Below are 25,288 nucleotides of genomic sequence, written 5' to 3' on the forward strand. Positions count from 1 at the left end.
ACCGCACTGACTGTTGTGTTTATCTGCCACCATTTAGATTTCTGTTAATTTCTAGAAGTAAGGAACAGCATGGAGCCACAGTTTTTGGGTGAGGCTTGTTACATTACACAGGAACACACAACAGTCAGTGCGGTTACATGCGTGCCATCGGTAACCTGTAAGTGATGTCATACAGGGGCCGCCTCATATGAGTCAAAGAACGAAAAACAAAAAGAAAATTTTAGATTGATTACGGTAACATGGTAATAATATGCTGCTACATTCAATTATCTGGTCATATATAGAGACAAAACACAATCTTTGCCAATAAAGTGGTTATCTATTTTTTCAAATGTTTTTATTAGACATACAAGGTTCTTCCCCAACACTGACGTTAGTCTCCACTGCCTTCATAAGGTGGCACCTAAAGCACTGCACTGAGTGCCTCATAGTTACACTTTCAACAGGCTGGACACTGTTAATCTTAATCTCTTCTTATCTCACGTTCCAGACGATGGAAATTAGCCGCCTTCCCCCCACTACTTGGCTTCTGTTCATGCTGCAGCCATTTTTCCTTATTTAGAGACCATGTGGTCCGATGTGATACCACAGTTTCTGTTTCCTCAAGTGCACGAGTATGGATTTGATTTGCAAGTATTTTGATTTATCATTTATCATTTAGATTTTCCCTCCTCTTTAACCATCAAGAAGAAAGATGATTAATCATTTGTATACAGATATATTTATATTCCAATGACAACTTTTTCTTGTCTGCCAAAATTCCCATTTAGACTCAAGTCTTTTGCAGTTTAGTGCAATTACAAAGAGCATTGGAAAGATAATGAAAAAAATATGTAAAAAAGTTAAGGTGCTCACACATTTTATCTATGAGAAGTTTTATGCTCCGCTCACATTTCAGTTAAAAGATACAGTCTTGCTTTTAGCATGGTCCTGATTGCAACATCTGCTTTCTATTTCACTAATGTTGTTTTTATGCAAAAACCTTTCCCCCCTCATCTTCTTTTTCATGCTCTAATGGAGCGTCTGCAATGCTATTGCCCAATCTGTTAACATACAGGAAAAACTATTTCAAACGCTGCTCAACAAGTTTGACTGCTGTCTTTACTTCCATGATACTGCAGACCTGGATGTGTTTGGGATGAACTCATTTATATTGTACATCAAATTCAATTTCATTGAAATGTTGTAGATTATACATGAAAAATAGGAGATGTTTTTTTCATGAATGTTTAAAGTGCAAACTTCACAAGGAATTTCTAGACTTTGCTGAATCCTAAAGTTAATTTAACTCCATACCTCCATACTAATAAATCTTAACAATGTGGCTGCTTAAGACCTGAGGAAGATGGGTTATTTTCATTTTGTGTCTTGGCTAGTGTGTCTCCCCTAGACAGGACATAACAATAAATATATCAGTATACTAACTAAAACTAATTTTAACTAGAAGTAATTTAAAGACTAATTCTGTGCAGTTAATTCTTCTTTTCTTACACATACAATGATCTTCCACAAAGAAAGTTGGAAGTGCAGAAAGTCTTGTTTCTTCCCACAGTCCAGACTATCATGGCATAAGATACTTTGGCCAATCGCTTGATTTTCCTCCCATGCCTGTCTACTTAGACAATTAGTCCAATTGATTGCCTAAGTCAAGCTATAACCGTAGTTTGACTTAACTGTGCAGGTAAATGTAGAAGCTAATGTTTTAGTTTAAAGCCTTCATATGTAGATACTGATGTCATGCTGATGTCAATGATCATTTCTATCTAAAAGATCAGCAACGAGCTATAGTAACTAATATATCAGCTATGTAAGTCCACAGAAAAAATATCACCATTAACAAATATTTTTTTGTTCATTCCTACTCTCAAAGCGTATCACAGTGTTGCACAGTACCTGGTTTTGCTCTCAGAGTCTTTTGAATTTTAGAACAACAAATACATAAGGGGAGGATGGAAAACACAGGAGAATCATTTTACAGCTCAAATGCAAGCCAGAGAGTCCATTCTGACACAGCCTCCACAAACAGCAAGAGAAGTGATGAACTTTAACAGGACAGAATAAAGGTGTAAAAGAAGAAGAAAAAATTCACCCTGAAGCCAGAAATCTCGTGCTCCTTCTTGAAAAGAGCTTTCATTCGGAAAAACACCGGAGACAAATATTGTTGTGCTACTGTTCATCCTTGTGATGGGTTATTATGGTATAACAGTAATGGGGAGTGCGTTTGAGGTGTTAACCTGTTAGATGAAATTAGAATTTTCTGCGCAGGAGGTGTTGTGGTGTGATCATGCAAGAAAGGTGAAACCGAATGAAAAAAAAAATCATGTTCTGAGGTTGCTGAAATCATAATTAGGAAAATAATTTAATGATGTATCACAAAGAGCTTACATCAAAAATCTACAAAAAAGGATACTGATTGGGTGAAAAGAGTCAGTTGATATTAACATTGTATGTTAACACTAAACCCCACACTGTTGTCTTCTATAGAACAAAAGGGGCTGAAAAGATAATGTAAACTTAAACATCCTTGAGGTTATTTTAGTGTCCTTGTTAAAAAAAACAAAGGCAAAGAATCCAAATGACTCAGTAATTAAAATGTCATTAATTTGCGGTTTCTTATCAGACCTCACAGACAGCTCTTAATGCAGGCCTGCGAGGAAGATACAGCTTCCTTGCTCCTAGAGAACGCTGGATGCTGCAACCATTTTCACATCAGCTGTCTCAATAATGAGATATATGGTTGCGACAGACTGCACGGCAATTTGACAATTAACCAATTACATTTCTTCTTTGCAATACTGAGATTGGTTTGCAGGAATCGTCGCCTCATGCATATATCTCATTAAAGAAGTAAATTAGGTTTCATGATCAGTTGCTCTGATGATTCATAGCCCTTTCACTTCACAGCCTCGACATGTGTTCACATATGAATGTGGGTGTGCAATTGGCCTTGTGAAAACAAACGTCTGGAAATGTACATACACGTATATATCTCCTATCTGGCACATGTTAAATTGAGGAGGTTGGCTCATTTTCATTTTCATTTCACTGTTAGAAATGGAACTGCAGGCTCACATTTTCCGTTACTTTCTGTGAAAAATTGTGCTCGTCTTACATATAATAAAACCTGCTAATATGCTGTTTTTTTCATAGGTTCCCACTCCACAGCATATTGAAAATGACAATTTAGACATCAGAAGTATTAAGATGTCATGACGTATATCCAAAGAAGATTTGGTTTTATCCTCCTCCCTGCCCTCTGTGACAGCTATGTTTATACAGCTATCTGTAATTTAGCTGTCAAAATCCCATAGATTACACCCTCAACCTAAAGTGGTTTAAAGCCAGAATGAACTTTAAGGGCACAGAAAGTTGGGAAAAGCTCATCTTTTTAGTAAAATGTATCCGACCTAATGATTCTCCTCGGTCCATTGTAGCCATCTGTGTGACCCCACATGCTTGAACAAGAGCCTGCTGCTGAACAGATCTGGCTCAATGTGTCGTGTTAAACATGAGGCTCACAGTGTAGTTCAAACTGGCTGAGCGGTGGACGGATGCAGCCAAAGCATTTTTCAGCTGAAAAACGGCCGTCATCTTCTCTGGTGATGTTTGAGCTCCCTGATAGGTACCCTGACCTGGGCAGATGAGAACCCAAAGCAAGGACAGCTGCTCTGGACAGATGCTGCCATTCGGAGAGAAATAGCGAGTTTTAACTGTTCATGTTATTAGGCTGGGTTTGTAAGGCAGTTCTTGGACTGGAGTCACCTATCTGGTGCTCAGAAAGCTACAGCACAGATATTGTTTTAATAAAACAATATCTGTGCTATAGCTTTCTACTTCTCCGAGCAGAACAGTAGTAAGGATTGTGCTGCTTTCGTCATTTCTGGTATGTCTTCAAGGGAAAAAAAAGCTCAATAAAAATATAATAAATAATAAATATAATTTTGACTATAATTTTTGTTGTACTTACAAGTCCACCTACTGGTATGTCCCTCTGGCATGTTACAAGCAGTTAAAGAAAATAAAAGAAAATACTCTGCAACATGATGAGCCTCCTGTGGAGTGTGTGAAACCAGTGTTATATATTATGAATACTTCTGGGCTGTTTGACTGCTACTTCTCTTTGATTCTGATGTCATACCTGTAAGAATATAATCTTGTCTTTTTCTCAAATAACCCTTCAAAGTGTCAGACTGACTGCAGCTCACCCCCTCAGAGTGCCACACAGGCTGATTTCTGTATGATTTAACTGTCATATTACATCTGCATCTGCTGCAGTGCAATTGAATCCCGAATTGAAACCCCTCATTAGTGTTTCAGTGTGCTCTGATTGCTGATTGACCAGAGATTGCAAGCCTCACAGCTATTTCCTTTTCCCAGTCACATTCTGCCCCGCGTTCCTTTCTTCGTCCTCCCAGCTTCAATCAAAATGTAAGGGTTTCCTAAGCTTAGACTTGACATTTTGTGGGTTTTAAACGACAGATATAAGCCAAAAGGTCAGTCTATCACTTTTGCAAATTTCTGATCATGTGAAACGCTTTCTCATGTTTTTAGAAAAAAGGATTAAAATCAGGGATGCACAGATGTATCAGTAATAACCGGTGATCAGGTTGTTGGGTGCATTTTGGTAAATAGGATAACAGAGCAGTGACGGATATTTATCTGGGGTGTTGTGGTTGTGTTACATTGATTTTGCCATGAAACTTTATCTAATTTTGTTAGGTACAACATAACCTTAATTTAGGCCATGTAAGCACTGAAAAGTAATTGAGATGGTAATAGTTTCAAAGGCTAAATTTCTTCTGAAACGGTTGTAATTTTTAGACAAAGAGTCTTTTTACAGGTTTTTGGGATACATTTATTTGGAAGAATTTATGGCCATTCAAACACTCTGTGATGATTGACTGAAATACTGTTTCCCTGGCATTAAAATGAGAATAAATGTTAAACGCAATCCACACAGGTTGGTAGCAACTGGCCAGTCCTAAACACTGGTAATGGATCGGAATTTACAAAGGGTACATCCCTAAATGAAATTAGAGTAAATCTCTGTTAAACTTATGACATGACATTTAGTTATAGCACCATATTACTTTGTTTTTAGTTTGTGGTCTCCTGGCAATCTTTAAAATGAGCACACACTACTCTGATGTTAGAATGATATCGTATGCCATGCCACTTTTGTGAATATTGCAGTCTCCCCAATGCATATGGGCATTAACCAGCAGTCAGCATTTATTTACAGAATAAATACTTAATTTCCTGCAAAGAAACTATGTAACTGCAGAGATGAGATCACTGGTTATTCCTTTTAATTTCCATTTTTTTATTTTTTATTTTTTTTCTGCCTATTTCAAGTCCAGTGTTTTGGCATTAAGTTTTAATGGCATGTGGCATTCGTTGGCAGAGATAAGAGGGAGTTGGTTTGAAAGGCTCTCTGAAGTCTAATGCTGCACTCAGAGGGTTCATTTGGCTTGCAAACCGATTGGGTATGATCTCTGCCTTCTCAAAGAGTAAATTGAATTAAAAGTTGCCGATGCAAATGGGGTGATTTTGTATTTCTACAGGGACTTGTGTACTCATAGGACTCCTTGAGGATACAGCCAGAGAGGGGATTTTGTTTCTTGTTGGAAAAACATCATGAATTTGTAATGTCTTGATGACAGCTTTTGGTATTTCTTTGAGAAACTGTCTTCCTCAAAAAAAAAAAAAAAAAGAGGTAGAAGAGAAGAAGAGCAAAGCACAACTAATTCCCTCGAGATGACTTTAGCTGTGATTAGTCGCTATATAGATAAGCTGAACTGAATTGAATTGAATCGAATCGAACTCAAGGTAAAGTGTTAAAACAGCCCACATTTAGGGTTTTTCTATTCCTGTCCAAGTAGCTTTGATAACCTTAGATAAGCTGTTATATTGCCAAAGACGACCAGAAAGTGATAAAAAATGTGTTCTGATGCTAACATGTCACCAAGGCAACAAACAAAATGGAATCTTTAACATATGAAGACTTGCTAAAGTAATTTAGCTCTTGACACGATTGTTTTCTAACCTTTACAAGTTAGTTAGGATTTATATGCCTAACCAGGCACTGTTATTATCTAAACTTAGCCACAATTAAATTGAAAGAAATGACATGAAAATACTTTTGAGTCATTTCAAATGGAAATTAAAATGTTGCAGGTTGTTTTTTTGAATGGTTTTTGGTCCTTTTTAAATCTTCATTGTGTATTGTTGTGGGCAGGAATGGAATCCTGTTCTATTCGTTGCTGCAGCGGAGCTGAAGAAAAAATGACTGAATATGTAATGTGTATAGGGATCTGTGAAGGGTGCATTACTGTTCATGGAGAAGATGTTGCTCAGGCCGTGTAAAGACCCGTGGTTGATCCATCACTATTTGATTTCAAGGAGAGATCCTTTCTCTAAATATCCCAACTTTTTATAATCATTCTTTTTTTTATTTGACTTGCTCCTTTGCTTATCAGTAATACAATTTGTTCCTGTGATCATTAACATCTTAAAAACACAAAATGATGTTAATAGAAAAATATCTGTCTGTAAATATAAGTCTGTAAATTGACTTTTTCAGCTTTATAAAATTAATGAAAAACAGACTGCATCCATCTCAGTGACCTATGAGAATACAATTTCAATCAAGTCAAAATGTCCCTAAGGTTCTGATCATGAATGAGAGAGAATGATCTCCATGTCTTTTAGGCATTGTAACAAACTTGAAATTAAGTCAGAGTTCGAATTTATTGACATAGCTTTTACTGTTTGCAGAAAATGCATCGCATTAACCTGAGAGTCAGATTCCTTTCAGATTTTATGTCCAAATGGACATCAGAAATGATGACCTGTTTACGTTTTGAGAAAATCACATATGTCATGAGAAATAGATATGATCCATTTTTAAAGATCTGGCAACCTTTTATTGAGTATATTGAAACATTACCTCTAACAACTCTTTGTAAGCCTTGAACTAGTTCAATTATAAATTGATATAATAAGATCCAGGTACATTGTTTAAGATGTCTTTGACACATCTATCACAATGTAATGTTTTACATTATTTTCTTTTTCTTAAATATTTATCATTATAATTTTAATTACTTATTTGTTTGTCTTTATTATTTATACTACTTTACTTGTGGGAATGAGTTGTACTGTTTTTTTTCATAATCGAAAACTTCAAAATGAAATATTCCAAGAGATAGTATGATCGGCCTTAAGTAAGAAAACCCTTAAGTACCTCTCTGCTTTGTTCTGATGTCAAAGGACAGGCTCAACATGCCACATTTCCAAGAAAATCCACCATGGTCCCAACCTCTCACAGACAGAAATGACAAATGTTGTCTCAAAAATGTGTCTTCATCGATGCTAGAGCAGCATTAACAGTAAGTTCACCTTCCTCCACTTTTCAAAATAGATCAACAAATTAGGTTAATAAAAGGTAGGCACACAATCAAACTGACAGAATTTATTCTACAAAGGCCAAATTAATAAGTAAGGCTTTGTATATGGGTTTTGTTGAGTTTCAGGGTCCACTCGTCTAAAAGAAAAAGTGAAATGCCCAAAATTGGAAGAGATCGAAGTACTGTTATAAAACAAACACAGGAAAAGTAGCTCCGAGCACCCCGTGTCACTTCTGATACAAGTGTCCACACCACACTATCACTACCTTGAGGGAGTTTGTTGTTATTATTTGACTAATTGGGTCCATGGAGGATCTGGAGCAGCATGCCCTCTGAAACAACACCCGAAGAAGTTATTTCAACAAGATTCACAAGCCTGCAGGCGACAAACGATGAGTGCAATCATCAAATGTTCCAAATTTCCCACATTTATTCATTTCTCCAAAAGCAAAGCAGTGAATCAGTGCCTGTGGCCTTGTGGATACTTCTTTCTCCTAAACTTCCATTTAAAAGGTGCAAAAAGATACATTTTTACCAGTAATTACTTTTTTGAAACAGCACATCTAAGCTTTATTTAAAAAAAATCATGGCTTTGAAATTACCTCTGATGAACTTCACATTTTAAAAGGACAGAAGATGCGATGCTTCATTTTGGGAATAATCCAAAACCTGTCCTATGGTTTTGTGTGATGAATATGAATCTAAAAGTCTCATGGTTCTTAAACTTATAAGCTTTTGTTTGACGGCATTTGTCTGCATGCTTTGTGAAAAAAAATCCAACCATTCAATAAAAATCCTTCAGTTTAACAGCATCTCATATATTTTCAAGGTTAATTCAAATTTGTGCAATTTAAAATAAAAATGTTAACATGTCATGATGGATTTTAAAAGATTTCTTAAAGATTTAATCTTCAGCATGTTGCTTATTATGAGGATGTTTTGTTTGGAAAAAGGAAACATTTCTAACAGGATTCTAACATATGTTCGCCAACCTACAAGCATTACCTGCAGCACTGAGTATTTTAGATGGTATCTCTGCTCAAGTTCTTTGCTTGATGTTAAAGAGATGTCTCTCAGAGGCTATGAACTCGCAACTGACAAGGGCTGGAGGCTCACTGGAGCTTGGTTCATGTATCTTTCATACACCCTGCTGCTAAGTTCTTGTCATTTCCATCATCAAGTCTCATCATCATTGACGGACCTCATCTCCAGATGGAACGACTTTTCTCTCCCTCATCATCGCCCTCAGAGGCTTTGACTTCCAGGCCATAAAATCTCTTCTTTTCTGTCTTCAAGACAGAACACTTCAAGAACACCTCCCAGTTTTTAAAGAAAGACTGGAAATTTTCAACTCATTATTTTATTTAACCTTGTTCTTTTCACTTATTTATTTATTGCAGTTCTGTGAACTAAACCCTGTTATAACAATGAGTCCTTAACCAATAAAACACTGACTTAAAATGATGGCAAATGAACATTTAAGCTTAAAATAGTAATGCATAATAAAAATGACTGTCTTTATAAGGAAAGTTGTGCTGTATACTTTATGAAAACTGATTTAGCATAATTTCACTACCGCGCTTTGCTCACAGCTCACTAAGTTATTAAATTCAATTAGATTTTGTCTTCACTGTTAAACTTAACCAGGAATCACCACCACAACAAGAGGATACTGGTACTATAGCATGTTTTTTTTGCTACCTCCAAGTTTACTCCTGTTTACTTTTTTTTTTAATCTTTTATTTTTAGAAAAGTATTATTTTCACTAGCTCCAAGAAAACACTTTACATTCCACCTTTATTTGGACATCGTGAGACAATTCAGGGACTATAAGCAACGCTGGTTAATTGAAAGAGATCGAGCTGGGCTTCGGCTGGATGCCCTTTTTGATGTCTGAACACTGAGCTCAGAGCTCAAAGAATTTGCAAGGTGTTTTTTTTCTGTTTGCTCATCATTTGATGAAACCACTTTCAAACATTCTCGTTTGATCAATGATTGATATGCAAAAATTCAAATCATTATTTACTTTAGTTTTAATCAAACAAAATTATTTACTATGTAAGTCTATTTACAAAACTTGTACATTTCCCACAGACAAGCATGAACTATATTTTCTAGTATCAAAATAGTGTGCTTTCCTAATGAATAACCAAAGCCAACAGCCAACATTCTCTGGCCTTTCAGGGTGCACTTCCTGTGAACTCACACACACATTCATATTGAATTAATGAGTTACCTTGTATACACTGTGGGACACATGTAGTCTCGATTGCTCTGTGGGCATGTACTTTCATGAAAAGGTTATACTGTATATTACAGCGCCACAATACATCAAATCTTGGGAATTGAGGCAGAGATCCTACCAACAATTTCTCTATAATGTCCTTGGAATAAGCATCTGATTGAAATGTGTTTTGTTCCTGTGTTCTGTTCTCACAGTAATTGGAGTTGTTTTATCAGCCTCACTGAGACTCGCTCCCCTCGCTGAACACTGTAGGGAGACACTCGAGCTGACCTCAGAGATAAAGGACAAGAAGTTGCTTGATGGTCTCAAGAGCTCATTAATGGTAAATTGTGTCCCTCTCGAATGCTCTACAGGTGTAATAACTGAACCAAAAAAAAAATAGAATTTGCATCACTTTCAATAAAAAAGAGAACAAGAGAGAAATTTGCATGCAAGACTGGCCTCGTTTCACCTTTTAGAAAATATATCCCCAAGGACCACACAAACAGGGGAACAAGTTAGCTATCACAAGAAACTTTAACTCATTTGCTCTCAATGCTAATTGAAAAATAAACAGAAATAGAGAAATATCCCACTATATTTATATAATCTCGCTCTAACATTGGTTGTGCTGTGATCAGTATTATGAAACTAGCCATGAGTTTGCAGATTAAAAGCTAAATGACCCATGATTGAATCCTTAGACTTGTCCCATGGCACAGAGATAGGTCAGTATGAGCCAGGGTATCTGTTCTGTTTGGTAGATAAGATAATCGTACAATAAAGGAGTAAATAGTTGTTTCACAACATTAAATGGACCTTACTAGAAAAAAAGGTAGAAAACATTGCCAATGAAGTGTAACAATGAAACAAAGCCAGTGTTTATTTGTCACCATAAGGTTACTTTTTTTTATCATCATCTTGTTTAAATTATGTGCTAAATAGACTTTATTGGATATTTACTATTAAAAATGTTGATGGATGTAACTATTCTCAACAGACAATGTTCATGTGCCTATTCATTAAAGCTGGTTAAGTCTTTATTGCTCACCTTCTGTCATAGTTTTTTGCAAATGAAAAATTCTCATACCCAATATTTCACATATTGACAGCTGGTCAAGAGCCAGCTTTCAATGCACACAATACCCGTCTCCCATCAGTATCTATCTTGCATATTGACAGCTATCCATCTGCAGCAGTAAGTAATGCAGCAACGGCGCCAACGCAAAACTTCAACAGGAAAACATAACTCTGTGCTGCTTGGTTATAAACAAGAAACACAATAGGAGGTTGGATGGGAGGAGGATGAGAGGCATCACCTTTTCTTGTTGTTTCCTGTGTAGTTTTGATCTTTAATCCAAACCAAGTGATGATAGGAAGCACTGTGAGTGCCATTCTAGATTTAATACTCCAACCCTGATCCACAAATGAAAAGTTATCATATATTTAGAGTATAGGGTAACATGCATGATACCTTCAAGTAAAAGCTGAGTTCAAATACATTTAATTAACTGAGAAAAAAGGAAATTGTGGTGAAACCTAAAGAGATTAAATGGTTTATTGTAATAAAAACCATCCTATCAATTTAGTCTTTAATATTTCAAGTGTGTGTTCTTCATCCTTCTCATCCCTCAATACTGTGTTTTCATTGTTATCATTTTCATCAGTACAGGACCTTAAGTGGGCAATAACCGTTCCTATTACATGGTCCCATGGACTCTTTCATCCTGATCAATATGTTAGGTCCTGCATATTTTAACATACAAGTATTTTAACAAGCAATAACATATTGTAACACGACAGACATGAAGAAATATCCGAAATAGTTTGGCCATCATGCAACATACAGTGGTAGGTTTGAGATGCTGTTTTTGAGAGACTGTTTTCATGTTTTAGTTGTGGCTAATACAAGCTGCTTACTCACCAGTAATCTGGTTTTTAATTTATAAACAGTTAGTAGTTGTATTAATCTCAGAAATCAATGAAAAAGTCCTATAGAGGCTGCAGTAATTGCCATGATAGTGAAGGAGGAGTTCATGTGGCATTAAAACCACTGCTTACATCCTGTTTCACTTTATCATCTGTTTATTTTTGTAACCTGGACGATGGAGGCCCTCTAAAGTTAAGGTACTTGACTGAATCCAGATCGCTGTCTTAAATTTAATTGTTTATATCCCTAAATATAACCAAACCTTTACATTTATATGATCATTGAGGTTGTTCAAGTGGAGAATTTGTGAATTTGTTACTCGATATGACAAGACAGCTAAGATTAGGTGACATTGTTCAAGAATGTAAAGGATAAATGGAACACGAGTTGAGATTATTTAATTTAAGATTTTTTATGCGTGCATTTAAGAAAAAACACAGCGCATCGACTGAGTTTCATTTTTATGAATGAGATTTTTCTGACTTGCAGGAAGAAGCTTGTTTTCTTTGGCCTCCAGCGCCATCCCTGCTGCAGCTCTATCTGTCCTCTATACATGTGAACAGCAGGCGCTTTTATTTAATGTGATTCAGACCCTGTCATTTCTGCTCACTCAATAATGTAATGTTCTACAACACAGGAGAGGACACAACCCTGGTGGGAACAAGACCAAATACCCTCTTTGAAAAAAAATTACTGTCTTCAGATCTGTATGGCGGGCAGTCAGTGAGACTACAGATTACATTGCACTCTTTCTCATTTTGTTCAATCTAGTTTTTTAGAATAGATTTTCTGGATCATCACGCTGTTTTTTGATATCTCTTATTTTCTGCAGCACCATGATGGAAACTTGAAAATGCATTTGATATTATATCAATAGTGTAAGCTCCATGACACTGAAACAGCTGAAGCGAAATACTATGATATTATTAACGCCACAATTCATTATTGCACTGATGCTCAAAATTGAATGCTATTTAAGATTTCTACTTTTTTTTCTCACATAGCCTATTACATGTGACATGTGCTATGTCATTCAATTTCCTATAGGTATCATCGAAAACTGATGCACAAACAAAAGAGCTCCTTCTTCTTTTTTTTTTATCTTGGTTTAATAGGATTAATTTTTCATACACTCTGTTATTGAGTGTGTGTCCTTCCACCTCAGGTTTTTTCCCAGTTTGGTGATCCTTTAATCTCTCCACCCATTTCACCTGCTTGCAAAGCTAAACTTAATCATCAAGTCCAGTAAGTACGCCATGTCTTTGCCTAAGAAAAGATTAAAGAAATAAGATTTTGTCAGAAAAGTCAAGAAAAAGACAAAGAGATATACAAATTGAAATGGCAAATGTGTGGGTGCTCGCTGTAAGCCACTTAACCGATTTGTGAAATTAGAAGTGAGAAAATAAAACGTTAGAAATGTATCATGTAAATATCTGGACAACAGGATTGTATTTACATACATGCTCAAGATGCTTTTACACTTCAAGTCGCATTTACCCATTCACACACATACTCAAGCAGCACTTCTTCGACTATACAGTCTTACAGGACTTTTTCCCAATCCCACATATTCACAAAACAGTTGACAGAACAGGATGTCCAGTGCCTTGTACTTTGGAACATGGTCTGCACAAGCCATAGAATCACCAACTTTTCGACTGGCAGACAACCGCTCTTCCTCTTGAGGTACAGCTGCTCCATGATGTGACTCAATGCATAGCAATGAACGGATAAAGTAGCAGCAGGTAGCAGGATGCAGTCATGATATCACGCATTTGTATCCATACTCTGCAATAACTCACCCGGCTGATGTATTAATGGTGTTAATTATATTGGAGATCTTCTTCTTCATCCTGTCACTTCTCTTCCTTCATAGTAGATTGTTGAAAATAAAAATGAAAGTGTTAATATTCAACAGCATAGAACATAATAGTTTTACTGAACAGGAAGGACAGTGAAATTTAACAATCTTAAACACTAAATGTGTCTTTTTAAACTACTATGCTGCGGTTTGTAGGAAACTACTGTAAGAATCCGTTCAGATAGGGAGCACAAACTTCAGAGAGAAGTCTTTCTTAAAGACAGTGGTCACTCCACTTTGAATGAGTATCAACCTACAGCTTTATTTCAATCAGTTTTCATTGCCAAGTAACTCACCTAAGTTACATGCTGACCCTTCGCTCTTTGATAACAGAATCATTACTAGAAAGTTCAGTTGCCACCAATCCATGTCAGCCTTGGGACTTACTTTTTGATATCAGCCACAGCTGTGAGAACTCACCTCAGGGAGTTACACATATTGGCAGTGGCACACCACAGTAAATCAATGAAAGCGACTTAAAGCAGTAAAATAATGTTTGCACTGAGTCAAGTTTAATGAGTGGAAAACAGTGCAAGAAACGTTTATGTAGAACATTTATGGGCAATTAACTAATAGCTACGTGTACAGTGTGCAATCCTTTGTGCTGAATGTGGCTGTTTGTGTGTAAACATGACCAAGCACAAATTTGCTCTAACTATACAACTCTGTAGTCAGCCTCTTTGGGGTTTATAGTAGGAAAATATCCAACAGCAAGCTTGGTTGCAGATACAGTCAAGTTCAAAGCAGCTGCTGGAACTTTATAGCCGCAGCAGGGAATGGTATTCAGAAGAAAAAAAAGAAATCTATAATTTTCAAGGTAAACACGGATCATATCCATCTGTTTATGTTGTTTTCACAGCTGAATACATGTAGGCCGCAACACTTCATAGCTGTGATAGCTTAATACTGCCGATCAGGAGAGAGAGAGACGCAGAATACACCTTGCAATATGAAGAACGTTTAAAAAATCAAACAAACACACCATCTTTTTTCACAGATATGTTTTTATTTGTCAAACTGAAAGAGCCTTTGTTTTAAGCATCATCTTTTTAGACTATACAGTTTCTCATCCTCCTTTGCAGGCTTAAACCTTACCAGTATTATACTTGTCTTGTTTTTTTAGATGACCTTTGACACTTGGATGGAGGAGGTAAGAAATAATATGTGAACAGCTGACACAGTAATACAAAGATGCATGGCTTTCCAATTTGCTTCCCTTTTGGACTTGCGAAACAAAGTTTTACAATGCACAAGACTGATGGTGGGTACAAAAAAAAAAGGTTATTAGATCTTTATGATATGCAAGAATGGAATGTGCCTATGGACATCTTTGTTATACTGCACTGTTCAAACTCATACATCATGCAAACTTCCTCAGAGCTTTGGAGCAGGCCTGCTCTATGATAGATGCTTACAGGAAGCAAACTACAAAGCTCAATCAGAGCAGATGCTGGCCAACGTACAGCTATTGGCAATAAAGCATCAAAGAGTACAAATTCAAAAAGAGAAATCATAAGTGAGACAATCAATTTATGATTTTTCTGTGCCCATGAACCTACAGAGTGACAGTCACTGATTCACACCAAGAACAATTGTCACATAATGGTAATCAACAGTAATTTCAGTATAACTTACACAATTATTTTTTCAGATATATTCCTGTCTTAAGACACGTCAAAGCCATTACAGAGTACTAGTATTCCACATGTACAAGTATATCATATACTGTGTATTCCATTGTCAAAACCAGACATTTTCTGATTATGCTCGGTTCCAGCTGATCAAAACATTTTGTTTTGTTCTTAGATTTCATGCCATCAGTGAAAATGTCCGACAGCAAAACAATGTCAAGTAAAGTTCCTCATGACTTTTCTCGATGCTTTCTTGCTGTTGTGGAGTTAAATCCTAAAAATGTTTGACGCCAATCTTTTTTTGCAGACATTAAGTATTAAAAGGTGTAAACTATTGTGGCACTCCAATTTTGTCAAGCCGTCAAACTTATCGGACAAGGCTAAGGCTCTAAATTATCATTACTTTGCCTGTAAATTTCTTTTTTTTTTTTTCTCCCAGGCCGCAGTCTCAAGGCAAATAAATCGAGTTCTGAAAATATTAAATGACTGGTTTGTTGAGAGAGTGAAAGCTGACGAGTTTTAAATCAAACATGAAGCAGAAAAGTAGATGGCGCAGGTCTTCAGGAATAAGAAACTAGTAGAGTAATCCAGGCCTATCTTAGCGTAGAAGACAGGAGTTTAAAAGAAGGGTTGACAGTGTAGCAGTACCTCGGGACTTGTTTACTTCCATTTATTCACCCAGCCAGGCGTTGCTGTTCACTAAGTGCAGAATGCGACCGATGTTTTGACATGTCATTTTAAAAAAAAAATGTAACTGGCGTAGCAACACCTCGGAAATCTTTTAGCTCTCATATATCCCAGCATCCTGCTGTTATATCATGGGAAAACACCCACAAGCTCTTTAACATTTAATTACTTCACTATTTAAGTCCAGAACATTAACACTGTTTGAGCGCCTCAGAAGGAAACACTGATTTAGAGCTCTATACTGTGGCCATGGTTCATTATTATTGTAGATTCTTATTAATTTAATCCATATATTAGTGTTTTGAGCATTTTCTCTATTTTGAAAATAAGGCAATTTATTAAATCTCTGGCTTATCATGTCATAAGTATTAAAGAAAAAAAACACGTTCTGTATTTGAACTATGCACATATGGATGATTTGAATATTTGCCTTCAGCCATATGAGCATTAGCATAAATGAGCGCTGTATATCGGTGGTCAAACAGTTTACATAGTGGGTTAATATGAATGACATCTATCCTGAGCTTTTTAATTGATTCAACTTAGATCTACAGAACAACACAAGGACATTAAACACAGATATTATGAAAAAGACAACTGACAAAAAAACAAAAACAAGCACAGACAATTATATTTTAGAAAAAGTCTGTCCATAGACAAATAGTAGCAAATAAAAAAAAATTGAATTCCTCGTGTGAGCAATAAAACATTTAAACTACATGCAACCTATATGCGTCAGTGTCAGTTTTAACTGCAGTCCTTGCTCATTGTTTCACACATCAGTCATCTTTAGTAAACTTTTGCAGTGTGTTGAAGTGTTTCAGAACAACTTAAAAATGCACTTAAAAATAAGTCTCTAAATCAAAGCCATTTGCTCTCAGGGCTGAAGATTTTAAATGATTTGTCATAATATACATTAATAATTCACGCACCATGCAGTTTCTTAGTCTTTTACATATAATACAAGAGCATTAATAGTGTTTTGACTGATGCAGAAATGTCAGTGTCCCTTCGGGTAAAAGCTTGGGGTTGAGGAGGTGTTGTAATGAAATCAAAAACATATCTTATAACATGATATTACCTCTACATGGTACCTTTGTCAGTCTGATTGTGATATGAAGTTGGTTAATCTTGTTAAGTGAAGCACGACAGACAGATCTTACATCTCTGATAAAAAGTGACACTGTACAACAGCTTCCATGGCAACAAGTTAAAACCACAGTGAGACCCCCCTCTCTGACTCCACCCCCAACTCCAATTCACCCAAATATATTATAGAAGTTCATTCCAAACAGGATGGCAATTCTTGAGAAGAATAAAAAGACAAAGATCACGCTTTAAATAGGAAACTGAAAGACAAAAGTGGAACGGGGCAGGTTTTAAATCATTGTACAAAAGGACAAACAATAACCCACCACAACTTAATACATATTCTTGAAAAATCCATTGGAAATTGATTTCTTTTTACAGGCTGAACAGTTTATTTCTGAAGTACTGCATGATATACTCCAGTATGCCAAGGGACAGGGGACGATGGCCAGAGAGATGGGGGGAAGGACATCACTCTTCCTCTGTGCAGCCCAGTACTTCTACACGCAAAGTGATCCTGCCATACCACGACCAGGGGAGGATCCGAATAAGCCGAGCATAGACGGGGGGATCTATCACATTCTTTCTGTGTGTTTCGTTGTCAAAATTTCCTTGGAACACCTGAAAAGAAGGTAAGCATGAAAGAGTCATTAGATTTCCGTAGATAGATCTCAACAAAGAATTGAATCTAAAGAACATTATATTAGGGTCATTATTTAAACTTATTAATCTGAAAATATCACTTTAATGCCTCTGTAATATTAAAGGGCTTCAACGTGTTTCACCGATAAGCTTGTTCTGAAATGTATCTCTGGTGATACATTAAAAAGACAAATCTGGCAGCTATCATACAGGGACAGGTGCAGATCATTTTTTCATGATTCTGTTCCTTAATTTCTTTGTTACCTTGAATACCTCATGCCTGAGCAGATACTAAATGAGGCAAAGCTAAAAAGAGCTTCAATTCAAACACACTAATTGAACTCTTGTCTTCTATACCACGTGAGCACATTTACAGCTTTACCCCTTGAGGGAATTGCACATTGTTTAAGTGGCACAGCTGGAAGTGCCACCTTAGCAAAAAGGAAAAAAAAGTCAACTGCCATTTTACCTGATTGCTGAATCACGCTAATAATATGCACTTTAGGTGGTCTTACGTTCCTTCAGTTTTGTTATACATTTTCTCTACTTTTTCAAATGGTAATAAAATAAAGGCTTTGATGGGTGCCAAGTACACCATGATGTCATAAAAGGAAACCCTGTTATTTCGCCACTGGCAGCCCAAAACTGGACAGTTTTAAAGGTTTTAAATGAAACCCTGAAACAACTCCTGGATTGACCAAGTGCGTACAAGTATAATCGTAACATGGGGACATATGATTATTAGAAGCTTTGGTGTGTGCTTAACAGACAGCAGAATCTAGTACTGTAGAATGTGTAAGGTTGCATCGGTGCATGAATGTGTGTATGAATGGTAAGAAAGCACGTAGTTATGTATAGACTTAAGACGCGCTGTATGAGTGTGTGAATGTGGCATGTAGTGTTAGAAGCGCTTTGAGTGATCAGTTAGACTAGAAAAGTGCTATACAAGTACAGTCCATTCACCATTTATTAGAAATAAATGCATCTACAGTGAGTACTTCACTGAAGGATATGATCACTTCATATGAACAGTTGTCATTATGTCTGTGTAATAGGGATGCAACGGGAGTCACTGTTGTGTAGAAAAGAAAATCAGCAGGCTGCTGAATCCAAACAGGTGCTAGAAAACCGGGATAAACATTTTTTGAGTAAACCTCTAGTTAATTCAAATATTCATTAGAGCATGAGGAATCGGGAGAACAAAAGCTTCCATTTTGTGTGACTGGAACTAATATTTCTAAACGGAAGAGCCCAATTTCCACTCCGACCAGTTTGCCAAAAAAATATCCAACATAATGGAGGAAAATCTGATTAATACAGACAATGGATTGGTATGACTTTACATAAGAATTATGAAAGTTTATTTGACAACCTATGAAAGTACCCGCCCAGATGAAGCAAAGCACGTAAATTCTAATCGGTTCAAAAAGAGACAGGATCACTTTGAATCCAAATTAGAAAGTCGAAAGTATCCTAAACGGAGGGTATCTAATGTTAAAAAAGATAAAGCAAATATCAGTGAACATACCATAATATTCTTACACGTGCAACATACATTCCACTCAATCTTTTATTTCTTAAACAAGTCTTGCACATGGCTGCTGTCACAAACTGAAACAAAATGTTTCAACAATATAACTGTAAATTGCATTTCATAGTCCCATTAGTGGAAGCCAGTTGATCTTGTTCACATATTTATTTTTAAAACAACATTTTTAGTGCTTATTTGACAGCTGGTATGAAAGGTGGCTTTCAGCTGTCAGATACATTCATGGACCATTAGGTCATCCAGCAGAAGAAGAACATATACGGTGCAACTATCCCCAAGCAAAACACAATGATGTGACAATAGATCATACCTACTCTCTTAGATGTAATGTGTAAGGTTCTATTAATATGCCTATCTTTGTCTAAATCTTTTTACAGCAGGTTTTTGTCCTGTCATTTTTTTGTACTTTTCTGGGCTTTTGTGACTTTCTCTTTTCTATATGACAGGTGTACTCTTTAATTAGTCTACTCATTTCACATGTCGGTTGCAAATACATGCAGGCCACTTTTTCATCTTACATTCTTTTTCATCATCTTCCTTATGCAGTGAAATGCGCTCTGTCCTCTCTTTCACATCTGTACTGTGGCCTGGAGCACAGCCGTTGTCAGAGTTTGTATCTACTGACAAGCAAGCAACTAATCATCACATAGTTTTAAGCTCTCTGTCATCTCTCCTCCTTTGTCTTAGTCTGTGTATAGGCCCTCATACTTTGTTGCACATATTTAGAACCTCAAAGTATAGAAGAATAAATATTTTTTTGTGTTTTTCTGTGCTTCAGTATAAAAAGCAGTCACAATCATTTCTGCCCATTGTTTCAATTTAATTTGATGAGAAAATGAAAAGGATCTCTCTGGAAAGGAAAAAAAACATAGTTGTGTGGAAAACATAAATATGAGATAAATAAATATACTATCAAATATAAATATATAATAAATAGGAGATAATGAAGATACTTCATACAACTAAATGATGCAGTTTTAGGATGATAATTTGTCTTTGTTAGTATAATAGTTTGGACAAATGCATTGGTACCAGGTTCACATGTTAAACGATATGTCATGATCGTTTTTGATTGATTGACTTATTTATGTGATTTCAGATAAGCCACCTCATTACTGGCCTGATAGTAAACTTCCAACAGCTACACATGCATTTAGTGGGTCCGTATAATGGTGCCCTAATCTCAATAGGTTTGGCTGAACTGGATCTGGTTAAAATACTCTGCTGGAAACAACTCTCATTGTCCCAAAAGGTACAGCGTGACATTTAATGCAGCATTTTTTATGACTCATCATGTCTTATTACGAAAGTCGCACTCTCGGTTTTTCAAAATCCTTCTCATGCATCAAAAGTGAAGTTTTTGTTGATAAAACATTGGCAAGAAACTAGCATTTGTGGTAACAAATGTGCACCACAGCACAGGTGTGCCTTGTTTTACAGAATAAAGAATTTAAAAAAAATAATAATAATTTTTGAAATCATGTTTTATGCTGTTTAAAGAACTGAAACATCTGTCTAAGTAGTTCTTCACTGTGTTTCTCTATGGCACCTTACTGATGAGTGATGACATCTTTAAACAGAAGATTGCCACCACAGAGCTCCATTTCGCCTAAATATCTGACAGTGGTAAGCAAGAAATGTGTCACATCGTAGTGTGAGGGCTGACGGACATAAAATCTCCAGCTGACCAAAAAATGACAAGGGCTTGTCTTAGACTGTCTGGGGACACACATAGTGTCAGAAACCGTGTCTTCAGATTTGATTCGTTGGGGAGCCAGATGTTCCAAATATCACAAAAAAAGGAGAAAATAATGATTTAGTGACAAGTAATGTGTTGACTGGGTCGACAACAACATATTGGCAAACAACTTCGAGTGCAATTTTGAAAGTAAAGTGACAAAATATGAATTAGTTATTGATTTGGTATTAGTAATCAGAACTTGAAGCCATCTGTGACAGTCTGCTGTTAAGAACTTAGAGAGTTAGTGGTGAGCTTTCTGAATTATGTATGCGATTGTCATCACTCAATGCAGTTTTCACAACGCTTTGCCAAATGTGCAAAGTGTAGATATGATTTAGATGTGATTCAAAATGTCTATTTATGAATCAACATATGTTCAACATTGATAAAATCAGTGCCTTATGGAGTAATCTTTCAAAGTTTTCTCAAAAACCATTCCGAACCAGCTTTTGTGTTTTCTACATTAAGTCATGTGGGTGGACTGGGTAAACATTGAATGAATTTTGACATTTTCTTTGACATTGTCTAAGTATCAATATTTTACTGAACTAAATATTCTAATAAGTTATTATGCCAAGTTATTGTTGTTGCTTTATTTTTCCTGTTGACGAGATAGAAAATAGAACAGCTGGGTATAAATGATGTGGCCACAGATATAGCTCTACCTGTTGTGTCTGATTTGTGATTAGTGTGCAGGAGAACAGCAGCATCAAGACAAGAAAGGAAGATGGGCAGCTGAAAAGGGGAAGCCACACGCTAGTATTTGTTCTTCATGATAGTGACATATTTAAACAATGTGGCAGTGCTTAATGGATAGTTCAAGGTAATTGTTGCTCAATTGAAAAAGCATCACTGATAGAGAAGAGAAAATAACTATCTTAACATATAGTCCATCCTTGATGAGGAATATCTGGTCAGAACGTTTAGTCCAATGCGTAGGCTAATTACTACATATCAGCAGGAAGTATATTGCCCAATAGCTGGTATATAATGATAAGGGACAGATACCTCATTATCCATTTTTAACTGAGCCAGTTCCTGTGCTGATTCAAAGACTGCACCTTATATAGAATCAATTCTTTGCGTTTTGGTCAGTAAAACTGGTTTCAGAGTGACACCAACACTGGCACTTCTAAAACCATGACCTTAAGCAAGAATAACAACAACAAAAAATTCATTTAAAAAACTAAATCCAAAACACTGCAGCATCTAATTATCCTAATACAAAAAAAAAAAAAAAGAAATTAAAGATAACACGTTGGTATTTACATGAAAATGAAGCAGCCATGTATGTGCAATGGAATCATTTACCTGGTTTCTTTTTTTTTTTCTTTGCATATTTTTTAAATTGTTAGTTAGCAGTATAAATCCCCTTGCAAACAGGAATGTGCATTTATGAATGAATGTCATATAGAGCAACATTCACAATAGCAGGCAATAGAGGCATTTATAACTTGTTGAGTCTTTGAACTCACAACTAATATTACAGTGAGGATGACAGTTTAGAAGGCATACACACCAAACACCGCTACAGCACACATAATACCTGATAAAAACATGCAGCAGTTAGGTGTCCAGAACAGCATACACCTACTGGCAGAAAAAGAATTTACAGCTGTTATAGGTCATCTATCCACAGCCTAATGGATTAAACACTGTAACCATAGACCATCTTCTTCCTGTCTGGGATAATATATTGTAAATGGGCCTGATTTCCAGCTGATTATAGAAGAGGAGAAATGCAGGTACACGTCATGCCCTATTGCAGTCAAAATAGCAAGTGAACCAATTACTAAATAGCAATAAAGCTAGCACGAGGTCAACACTCGCCTTTTGTTAACATTCATGAAAAAAGGGTATTCTGTGAGTCTTCAGACTGAAGCACAAGCTACAACTCAGCTCCAAACTATTGATTTCAATGGCTGATAGAGACAGGAGAACATGATACTTGGACTTGGCTTGTGTGTACATTTAAACTGCCCACTCTCCATAATTTAAAGCTGCTGGACAGGTCAAGTGATCAACTTGCTCAGATCTCTTTGCCCTCTGCCCTCAACTTGGCGAGGTGCTCACCGACAGCAGTAGAGTGTCTTAGAAAAATCAGTTTCGCTCAAACTGAAGGATAAAACTAAGCTTCGTCTAATATCTTACCTTGTGAAGTGTTTTTTCTAAACCTGAGGCACCTGAGGCACAAAGAGACTCTAAGATAATATTTTCTAGGGCCAAAGAAAACAAAAAAATGACTATTACAGAAAAATCTTACAATGAATGGAAACATAGCTATCTGACACTTAGTAACCCTCTAACCCGGAGGGAATTGAAAGCTCTAATGGTTCATTAACCCTTTGTCACAAGTGAAACACTATTAAAAACTAATCAATTACTTTTGCACTTGATTGTTCCCATCAATGGGACAGTGTAAATAATGATATATTTGAAAGAGCAGTACAAGAGGACCAGTCATCATAGTGACCGAGGTGTGGAAAGTGCATGGATAGGTGATTTGGGGAATTATGGTATGTTTCAGCAACAGACGCTATTGTTACTAGTTTCACTTACAAGTCTGGCTATTTGGATTTTGTGTGTTAAGAAAAGGGAAATAAGCCCTCTATGGATTTTGCAGAGAGATATCATTGTGTGTGTGTGTGTGTGCCACTGTGCCCTGCACTGACAACATCTGTATTCTGACAGAGCCTCCTCTCTCAATCTGGATCTAAGTGCCTGCAGTCTCTGCCACACAGGAGCTGGAGGGGGAAGCTGAGAAGAATACTTACAAGCCTCTGTCAATGGGCTCGAGCCAGACACTCAGATGCACATACAGACATGGGCACTTTCGCAGTATATTCCTGCCAAGTCAAGCATTGTTGTGTGGCAGGAGGAGCCTTGGGAGCCTAATAACCAAATGTGTCCTCTAGTAGTAATGGCTGTTTCAGCCGGCTGAAAGAGGAAACACCTTGAAGAATAATACATCAAAACAGACCCTTGGCCCCTTACTAAACATGCTGCCCAAATACAGAGCACTTTTACTAACATTATCATAGGTTCTGCTGTAAGTTATACAGAAATATAAAAAAAGGATAGATAATAGATTGCCAATGAAAGGGATCCCATCAGTAAATTGGTTGAGAAACTGAATTTGAGAAATCCCGGTTGAGAAACTGAAAAAATGTGTTTGAGACTGAAAAATACTAGTATAATAGCTCTCTGACATGTCACCAGTACTTCCCTCTCTAGCTATGACAGATGATGCTTTTCCAGGCATGTAGTAGGCATGCAGTGTTTGCTGTTGAAACTGCTTGAGTGAGAATCCTGCTGAGCATGCACTGGCCCCTAGCCAAATATTCTCATGAGAGTTATAAACTCACCAAGCAACAAATTTGAACTTTAGATGTGGAAAAATGTTTCCAGGCATTAGCAGCAGCACTGTACACACAACAAGGAAAAGTGCATAAACCGATGGGAGTTGTGTGCCCTGAAAGAGTGCTGCTTTGGATTTGTCATGCTAAACCAAACAATATCAAAGTCCTTCTTTAAGAATTCACCATTTCGAAATGGAACGTGAAGTTATCACGCAACCTCTACAAACATGTCTAAAGCTGTTCTTTTTCTTTTGGCAAAGCCAGAAAATCATCTGTGAAGTCTGATGTGAAGAGACTGCAGGGCATAGACTGGAGAATGAACTGTGAAGCCAAAAAGCTTTCGCATTGGATTTTTAATCTTCACTGACTGGAAGACATGTATAAATGAATGAGCTATTACTATAATTTTAATTCTTCCAGTTGACTTTAACCTGTTACCGGTTTTGGGTGATTGTTTCACCCCATACAGGAAAAACAAAAAAATGTTAGACTTACACATGAAGACTTTCTGCATAAGAACATCTTATAGGTACTTATGCAAAAACACAAGTCTTTCACTTACATGGAACTACTTCTACACACTTACAATTTTACACATTAATTCATGGAGTTGCCATAAGATAACAAAATGATAACTGTGCTGTCTTACATTTTAATCTATTTTCTATATCCGCTTAATCCAGTTCAGGGTCGCGGGGAGATTGGAGACTATCCCAGCTGCCATTGGGCAGGAGGGTAAATCCTGGATGGGTCGCCAGTCCATCACAGGGCCACACAGAGACAAACTATCATGCACGCTCACACTCACTCCAACGGTCTACTTAGATTCACCAGTTAACCTAAAATGCATGTTCTAGGAGTGGGAGAAAGCCTGAGTACCTGCAGAAAACATACGAATGCATGGGGCGAAATTGCTAAGTCATGGCAAAAATATGTACATTATATACATGTACAATTTGATTTCCACTGACAACTCATTGGCATTACATCAAGAGGACATGGGGCTTATCTTTTAATAACATAGCAAGTAAGAAAAAGCAAAAATCTACCTCTCACACTACCAGAATTTGAAAGACAAGAGGCTTTGGCATTAGCAGTAACACTGAGCCTGCACCTCTCCTGATATCAGCAGAGAGGCTGTTGCAGATCAGCACTCCCTCCGTTGT

At 36.7% G+C, this 25,288-nt stretch overlaps 1 protein-coding gene across 2 annotated transcripts in view; it reads right to left on the bottom strand.

Annotated features, from left to right (window-relative positions):
- Positions 1-15,799: 15,799 nt before the first annotated feature.
- Positions 15,800-25,288, bottom strand: part of edil3a (EGF-like repeats and discoidin I-like domains 3a) — a 100,963-nt gene continuing 91,474 nt past the window's right edge. For both annotated transcript variants that reach the window (XM_072388085.1, XM_072388084.1), the window contains exon 10: positions 15,800-17,452. In XM_072388085.1, the coding sequence (XP_072244186.1) occupies positions 17,303-17,452 (150 nt within the window). In that variant the 3' untranslated portion in view covers positions 15,800-17,302. The remainder of the gene's footprint in view (positions 17,453-25,288) is intronic.

Source organism: Leuresthes tenuis, unplaced genomic scaffold (genome assembly GCF_036924035.1).
Source record: "Leuresthes tenuis unplaced genomic scaffold, fLeuTen1.0.hap1 SCAF_6, whole genome shotgun sequence".
Taxonomy (NCBI): Eukaryota; Metazoa; Chordata; class Actinopteri; order Atheriniformes; family Atherinopsidae; genus Leuresthes; species Leuresthes tenuis.